An 8,719-nucleotide genomic window follows, 5' to 3' on the forward strand; every position below is an offset into this window, starting at 1 on the left:
CAGGTAGATGCAATTATGAGCAGAAAGGTCAGAGTTATAGCCAAGAAGGCCTGACCCTCAGAGAATTATGGAAATGGCTAACAGAACACAATAAACATCCCCATTGGCAAAATAGATGGGAAGCCAACAAGGGTACTCCTAAATTTTCAATCAGAAGGGTGATAAGAGGGCTGAGGGCAGTTGCCCCAATAAAAAGTGACCATCCTTGGCCAAATTTCGGATCTGAGCAAGTTTTTAGACCCTGAACACATTAAGAGATGGTTGGGCCCTAGCCGGTTTGGCTCAGTGGATAGACTGAAGGGTCCTGCAGACTGAAGGGTCCCAGGTTCGATTGCCTCAAGGGCACATACCTGGGTTGCAGGCTCCTCCCTGGTCCCAGCTGGGCCCTGGTCAGGGCACATGCTGGAGGCAACCAATTGATGTGTTTCACATCGATATTTCTGTCTTTCCCTCTTTCCTCCACTCTCTCTAAAAATCAATGGAAAAATATCCTCGGGTGATTAAAAAAACAAAAGATATGGTTGGGCCACTAAAAGGAGAATTCCATCTCACAGGCTTCAGGCTGGCTAGAAATGGAGAAGCTGTGTCAAGCAACAAGGATGGACCGGCCTCTGGCACCTAGGGAAGTCTGTGGTCTGATTCCCAAGTTCACTACCAGAATAATGAATTAATGGACTCCAAAAAGTTTTCAGAAGGTGTCAAGTTGTTATTGTTTATGCTCCCTACTCTATATGCCAAATCCCACAAAGAAAGGACTTCTGGAGCTGCCCTTTTAATCAGCTGACCTCCAACTCAACAGGCATGAAACTGAACTTATTTCCCATTAACACCAGTTTCTGAAACCTCCTCCCACATGTGTTGCTTATCTTGATGAAGGGCCCACGGACCACCAGCTTCCTATGCCAGGGCCTGCGTGTCATTTATGTCTGCGACCTCACTTTACTCCTTTCCCAGCTGATCTCCAAGACCTGGTAATTCTAAATTCCAAATTATCCGTCCATTTCTACTGCTTTTTCTTTCGTTTAGGACACCATCATCCCTTGCTATATGTTCTCCCTGCCTTCTAGCGCACTCACCACACTGGGGAAGCAGAGTAATCTTTTTAAAACACAAATGTAATAACGTCGTTCTTCTGCTTAAATCTTCCAATACTTACTAATACAGCTTATTGGACTCAGCACGTGGCCGCTGGTCCTTCCTCCGTCTTATTCCCACACTCCCTGCCACCTGCTCGGCCATAATACACTTTCAGTTCCCTGAACCCAGCTTTTTCTATTATCACGGCTTTTGCCCACGCGGTTCTCTGCTAAGCACACCCTTCCCTCTACGGTTGTTGTGGGTAACTCAGATGCATCCTCCAGGTCCCAGCTCAGCTGTCACTTGCACAACCTAGGCAGGAAAGCTTCATTCCCCAACGGGTGCCCTCGGCAGAGTCCGGGAGACGCGTGTCTCCCCGGAGGGCAGCCCGTGACGTCGCCCTCGCCACTGCATCAGTGTCGGACAGTTGAAAGGCTCCTCAGAGAGGGCCCAGATGCTTGGCGGCTCCAGTCCCCGACAGGTAGACAGCCCATCAAGCTTGGGCCCGCAGCGGAAACACACCCAGGACTTCCAAGAGCCCGCGCAGGGTGGAGGAAAGTGATCCACTGCCGGGAACCACGCCGGGTGCCGGGCCCCGCCTCTCACGCTACGTCGGGGGCGGGGCAGGGAGGGGCGCCGAGAGCCGGCGAACGGCGTGCGCCGAGCGGGGGGCGGGGCCAGGGGCGGAGCGGAGCGCGCATGCGCGGTCGCCTTTGTGTGGGTCGAGCAGCGGCAGCGGCGGCGGTGGCAGTGGCAGTGGCTGTCCCACTGGCAGACGGGCTAGAGGGGAGTCCGGGCGGCGTCCGGCGTGGGAGCCGGGGGACCACCATGGTAAAGAAGCGGAAAGGCCGCGTGGTGATCGACTCGGACACGGAGGACAGCGGCAGCGACGAGAACCTGGATCAGGTGAGGGCAGGCCGCGAAGGCGCGGGCCGGCGGAGCGGGCGGGCTGAGTCCGTGCCACCGGAGCTGGGAGCCGGCCGGGCCCGGGGTCACCGGTCCCTAGCGCCCGGCCCGCCCCGTGCCCTGACCGCTGCTGCCGCCTCCTTCCTATTCTCCCCGCAGCTCCTGGGGCCCTCGGAGTCCGGCCGGGGCCTGGAGAAGGAGCCCCGAGTACTTGGCGCCTTGGGCGGGGAGGCGGGGCAGGGATCGGGCTGGTGGGCCTCGGGTTCGGGGGACCGGAGGGGTCCGTGATCTGCTGGGTCCAGATCGGGGCAGCAGGCTGCAGGCCAGGCGATCTGGGCCAGGAGAGATAGGAAGTATCGCCCGCCAACCCAGGAGGCTGGAGGTTTTGGAGGAGGTGCAAGGGGTGAGCGTGGGGCTTTGGGGGTGGGGTGGCGAAGAAGGTGCGGGGGAAGTTTTTCAGACAGGGGTGTGGACGGAGAAAAGGGGCGACACCCTAAATGTTCCAGAGAACCTCCGCGGTGCTTGGCGAGGAAGACTTAGCTGCGCGCACGAATCTAGTATTTGGCAACTAGGGTCGTTCGGGTCGAGAGGGCCCCTGATGAGATGTCAGATTGAAGAAAACTCTTAGGAGGAGGAAAGAGGGCAGAGGTGGAGGGACTGTATGGAGGGACTGTGGCCGGGGCCTCTTGGCCGTTTTCATGAAGCATCCTAGAGTTCTTTCTTACTTGAAGATTGTGCAGGAACTATGGAAAGCAACTTTTGGTTTTAATGGTTGGGATTGTTTGAAAATACTGCAGGGAGGAAGCTGTCCTTTGTAGCAGTACTGTAGTGATATCAGGAGATACAAAGAGGGTTCCCCCCCCCCCCATGTTTTGTGAATAAATGATATGAAGAAAACATGCAAGAAGTAGTAGCTTTATAAGTTGAGTCCGCAAAAGTGCTGAACTTGGAATCTGACAATTTGAGTTATAAGCTTGGCTATGCTGTTTTCTAGTGATGTATCTTTGGTCGTAACTGTAAATCTAGATATAACTTAGACCTTGTATATCTACTTGGGCTATTGTAAGGATCAAGTATTTGTAAGAATGTTGGTACAAGCACTTGCAAATAAAGCTTTTGTATAAATGATTTGGTGCGGGTCCTTTGTATTAGGCCAGAGATCTCAGGGCTAAAATATTAGAGCATGAAATAGGAAGACTTTAAGAGGAGGGGCAGGAGATATGTTGAAGAAAAGAGGGCTGTTTTGAAAAGACCTCTGGAGAACTATCAGAATTGTTTTGGGATAAGAATTGAAAAGTAAGTTGAAAATATTCCCACTGAAAGGCTCCTGAAATTTATAAAGATATAAACAATATATATTCTTTTTTAAAAAAATATGTTTTATTGACTCTCTCCTGCACACCCCACACTGGGGATCGAGCCAGCAACCCAGGCATGTGCCCTGACCGGGAATAGAACCGTTACCTCCTGGTTCATAGACGGATGCTCAACCATTGAGCCATGCCAGCCAGGGGGAAAAATATTCATGACTGTAAAATTTGGTTATAATTTTGTTTTTTAAAAAAATATGCAGTTTATTGATTTCAGAAAGGAAGGGAGAGGAAGAGAGAGATAGAAACTTCAATGATGAGAGAGAATCTTGGATTGGTTGCCTCCTGCACACCCCACACTGGGGATGGAGCCTGCAACCCAGGCATGTGCCCTGACCGGGAATAGAACCGTTACCTCCTGGTTCATAGACGGATGCTCAACCATTGAGCCATGCCAGCCAGGGGGAAAAATATTCATGACTGTAAAATTTGGTTATAATTTTGTGTGTTTTTTTAAACTATGTAGTTTATTGATTTCAGAAAGGAAGGGAGAGGAAGAGAGAGAGAGAAACTTCGATGATGAGAGAGAATCTTGGATTGGTTGCCTCCTGCACACCCCACACTGGGGATGGAGCCTGCAACCCAGGCATGTACCCTGACCAGGAATCTAACCGTGACCTCCTGGTTCATAAATCGAAGCTCAACCACTGAGTCATGCTGGCCAGGCCAGTTGATAATTTTAGACTAACGCTTGGAAGAATTAGAACCCTTTTTTCTTTTTTTGCTATTTTCCAATGTAGAAATGTAGATATTTTAAATAATAGCATCAGCTACCATTTGCATAGTGCTTAGGGTGAACTGACCATCTTAATTAGGTGTTTTATTTACATTGTCAAATTTTCAAATTATGTTGAGGTTGGTATCATTTTCCCCATTTTACATATGAAGAAAGGGAAGATTGAAGAAGTAACTTAGTGAGATTTATGCAACTTGTATGTGGTAGAGTTGGAACTTGGACCCAGACCTGCATGACAACAAGGCATATACTCTTTCCACTGTACCAACTTAATCTGTTAGTTTTTAAAGTTTTCATATTGCAAAATGAGAATGTTTTATGGCCATTTTTCATGTTGCTACAATTTAAGTTTGACTAGTTTAGAGAAAATTGGTACACCAATTATAAGATTATTCGGGGCTTCCTTGGGAAAGCACTCTTAAGGTATCTGTTCTGATGATGAATAAACTAAGCAAATTATTCTGATTATTCTGTCCTTAGTGATTTCCCACAGAATCTGACGAATGAAATGTGTGCAGATCTTCCTTTTGTGGTAGGCAGATCCACACAGAACTTTTCTGAAGTAGGAATTGGAGTTGGAAGGGATTGCAATTTTAAACCCAACTATCTATTTGTAAAAAGAAATTAGCATGAAATGTGCAAGTAATACCTAATACATTTTAAAAATATATTTTATTGATTTCAGAGAGGACAGGAGAGGGAGAGAGAGATAGAAACATCAATGATGAGAGAGAATCATCGATGGATAGGCTACCTCCTGCACGCCCCACACTGGAGATCAAGCTGGCAGTCTGGGCCCCTACCTGACAGGAATTGATCTGTGACCTCCCAGTTCATAGGTCAATGCTTAAACAGGGAGCCAAACCATCTGGGCCATTATTTTTATTTTTTATCATCACCCGAGGACATGCAGAAGGAGGAGAGACAGAGAGAGAGAGAGATGAGAGAGAAGCATCAATCAGTTGCTTTCAGTCGGTGCCCCTCCTGGGGATTGAATCTGAAACCCAGGCATATGCCCTGACCGGGAATCTAACAGTCACCTCCTGGTTCATAGGTCTATGCTCAACCACTGAGTCATGCCAGACAGGCAATACCTAAAGCTTCCTCCTCTTCAACCACTCATTGACATTCTCTTATCAGATGGGAACCAGATCAGAATTCCCTTTCCCTGCACATCCTAAGAGAGGTACCAATGCCTTCAGTCTGTCTGTTCAGCACTGTCCCAGGCTGTCAGAGAATCAGAGAAAGATCTGCCCTCCAGAAGTTTTCACCAGAAACTATTAGTAGAAGTTCAAAGTCAGCCTGGTTTGGAGTTCTTTAAGAATCCTCAGCCGGGACCGGTTTGGCTCAGTGGCTAGAGCAGCCTGTGGACTGAAGGGTCCCAGGTTCAATTCCGGTCAAGGGCATGTACCTTGGTTGCGGGCACATCCCCAGTGGGGGGTGTGCGGGAGGCAGCTGGTCGATGTTTCTCTCTCATCGATGTTTCAAACTCTCTATCCCTCTCCCTTCCTCTCTGTAAAAAATCAATAAAATATATTTAAAAAAAAAAAGAATCCTCAGAGCGCCGTTTTTTGATTGTTCAGTTGGTTAGCACCTTGTTCCCATATGCTAAGGTTTCGGGTTCAATCCCCAGACACATTCAGGCATCAACCAATGAACACATGGCTATAAATGGAGCAACAAATAGATGTTTTTCTCTCTCTCAATCTCTCTCCCTCCACCTCCCTCTCTCCCTCTCTAAAATCAATTAAAAAAAAAAAGAATCCTCAGAACAAAACTAATATACTCTGGGCTCTCCTAACAGATGCCTTGGGCTGCTCCATCTAGTTTTGGGTCTTCATTGGGGATATAACATCGTTTTTGCTGTCTTGTGTATTGTCCTTGTGAAAAAGAATAAACTGTGACAAATCTCTGAGTGTCTGGTGAGATAGTGGAGCACAGTTAGTAAAGAGGTCCTTTGTCTCTGGGTTTTCCAGATGGGAATCTAAGCTGTTATGTCAGAAATATTATCTCCAGCTTGGTCCTAATGGAAGGTGAGGCAGGTGAGCCTTCTGCACTGTTTTTTCTGGTGGTGAGAAGAGGATCACTTATGTCAGAAGCTGCCTGGTATGCTTATTCAAAATGTACTTTGCAGGGACTGGCATCCCAGACCTACTGAATCAGACCTTCAAGGGGATAGAACCCTGGACATTGAATTTTTACCACATACAGCTCAGGTGCTTATTTATGTTAATGACTGAGACCACTATCTGGATGCAAGTTAATCTTTTTAGTGAGACACTCTAAGTAGTTTGGGAGAGAAATAACTTCCTGTCTCAGTCAGAATGTGTTCAGGTATAATTGAAGAAATTTAACAGAGATGTTTAAGGTGGCAGAGATGCTAGTTCTTGTAGATCTGTGAAGCTATTTGAATTGTTGGGATGCTTTTTATTGAGGCCTATTTCTTTTTTGCCTTTTTTCTTGAGGGCAAGAGGTATGTAGTAACTGAGTAGGAGTTGTTTATATTTTTTTAACTTTCATTGGTTTTTAAGACTCAAAATTTAGAGAATTTGAAGGATTTCTTTTTTAACATGTGACCTGATAGCAACCTTACTTTTTATGTTGGTCACATCCTTTCTTCAACATTAAAAATTACAAATCATGAAGATATTTGCCATTGGTGCCTCTTGGAAAAAAACAACAACAAAACAGAATTCATGACGCACCTAGGCTTTTTACTCCATCATGTGCCTCCGTGGAGATAATGTGTGTCACTTTTTATGGCATTATTTTATGCAGTGGATCCTAGAAAATGAAAAGTGTCAAAGGTAATAAAGAAATCAGTTCTCTATTCAGATCAATACAGCATTTATAAAAACTTTACTCTGCCTTCCTCAAGAAAAAAAAATTGAGCTACATGCATATTGGCATCCTTTATTTAATAATTTCCTTTCTTATTTAAAATAGTGATCAAGTTTTCATGTCCTGTTTCTCTCTGCTCATCCTACTTTAAGTAGCAATAGTTAAAATTGTCTTTGAGAAAAATAGAGCCCGTAAGTATTTTCTAGGAATTATTTTTAGACATTATATGTAAAGAATGTCAATGTTATAAAGTACCTTCCATAAACCTTCTCCATTAAAGTTGGGAAATTTAAAAGCTGTGCTTCTCATTAATATAGTCTTTTTTCTTCTTCTTCTTTTAGAGCAGAGTTTAAAGTCTAGGCTGAACTTGTGAGAAGTGTCAGTGTTTACTTGTGAAGTTTTTCATTTGTGTCATAATGTTGCATCTAATGTTGCATGTAACTCATTTCATAATTTCACAGGGAGGTTCTTAGGAAAAATTCAAAACCCATCTTTTGACACCAGTCTGTTAGTGTTCTTATTGCTCCCTTCCTAGACTATAAGTTCCCCAATGGCAGAGATTATTTATTGAGATTATTTATTTATTTTTAAATATATTTTAGAGAGGAAGGGGGAGGGAGAGAGAGAGAGAAACATCAATGAGAGAGAATCATCGATGGGCTGCCTCCTGCACACCCCTACTGGGGATGGAGCCCTCAACCTAGGCATGTGCCCTGACTGGGAATCAAACCGTGACCTCCTGGTTCATAGGTTGATGCTCAGCCACTGAGCCACACTGGCTGGGCAAGATTATTTGTTTTTCAACAAATGTGTTGGACAGTGCAAGGCACTAGGATTACTGGGTGAACAAAATAGAAGTTTCTGTTTTCAAGGAGCTTAGGCAGAAAGATAAAATGAGGGCAGTGAGAGCGAGTGGGAGGGAGGGGCAAGGGCAGGCATTGCTCAGAGGCATTTCACTGTAGACTGTATGAAGGAAGAGCAAGGATACTGTGAGAGTATGACCAGGGATCCTATATTAGCCTGGTGGGAGTGACATTTAAACTGAGACCTGGAATATATGGTAGAGAAAGGAGATTAGGAGACTGACAAGTACGAGGAAGTGTTGAGTGTTCATGGTTGAGGGACCAACATGTACAAAAGCATTGATGCAGGAAGGACCTAGTACCCTCATGAAACTGAAAGGAGCACAGTTACTGAAATTGTAGAGAGAGTGGTGCAAATGAAGCTGTAGAAGTAGTTTGCTGTATGACTCTCTGAGGATGGAAAACCCAGTTTAGTGGATCACAGCCAGCATTACAAATAGAAAGGAAGTCCTAACCGGTTTTGCTCAGTGGGTAGAGCCTCGGCCTGCGGACTGAAGGGTCCCAGGTTCGATTCTGGTCAAAGGCATGTATCTTGGTTGCCAGTTTGGTCCCCAGTAGGAGGCGTGTAGGAGGCAGCTGATCGATGTTTCTCTCATCCATGTTTCTAATTCTTTACCCCTTTCCCTCTTTGTAAAATCAATCAAATATTTATATATTAAAAAAAAAAAAAGAAATAAAGTTGAACCTAATAGAAAACATCAAGTGTGTCAGACCTAGTAGTAATAAGTATTGTTTTGTGACACATGTTTCATGTACATGCATGTACATGTATACAGGATAATGAGGTATAATTTATGTACAGTGTGCTGGGGTTAAAAAGTTTAAAGGGGAAAAAAGCAAAAAAGAAAGTTTAAAGCTTCTGGCAGTGTAGGCAATGTTAAGGACTTTGGACTTTACTGTGAGGGTTATGAGAAACCATTGAAAGA

The 8,719-nt window shown here is 45.2% G+C and overlaps 1 protein-coding gene across 3 annotated transcripts in view; it reads left to right on the plus strand.

Moving 5' to 3' along the window:
• Positions 1 to 1,776: 1,776 nt before the first annotated feature.
• RTF1 (RTF1 homolog, Paf1/RNA polymerase II complex component) overlaps positions 1,777 to 8,719 on the plus strand; it is a 61,111-nt gene continuing 54,168 nt past the window's right edge. The window contains exon 1 of one of the 3 annotated variants that reach the window (XM_006093046.3): positions 1,777 to 1,983. In XM_006093046.3, the coding sequence (XP_006093108.1) occupies positions 1,777 to 1,983 (207 nt within the window). The remainder of the gene's footprint in view (positions 1,984 to 8,719) is intronic. The other 2 variants (XM_023757486.1, XM_014459449.2) reach the window with 2 other exon arrangements.

This window comes from Myotis lucifugus, unplaced genomic scaffold (genome assembly GCF_000147115.1).
Source record: "Myotis lucifugus unplaced genomic scaffold, Myoluc2.0 scaffold_109, whole genome shotgun sequence".
Classification (NCBI taxonomy): domain Eukaryota; kingdom Metazoa; phylum Chordata; class Mammalia; order Chiroptera; family Vespertilionidae; genus Myotis; species Myotis lucifugus.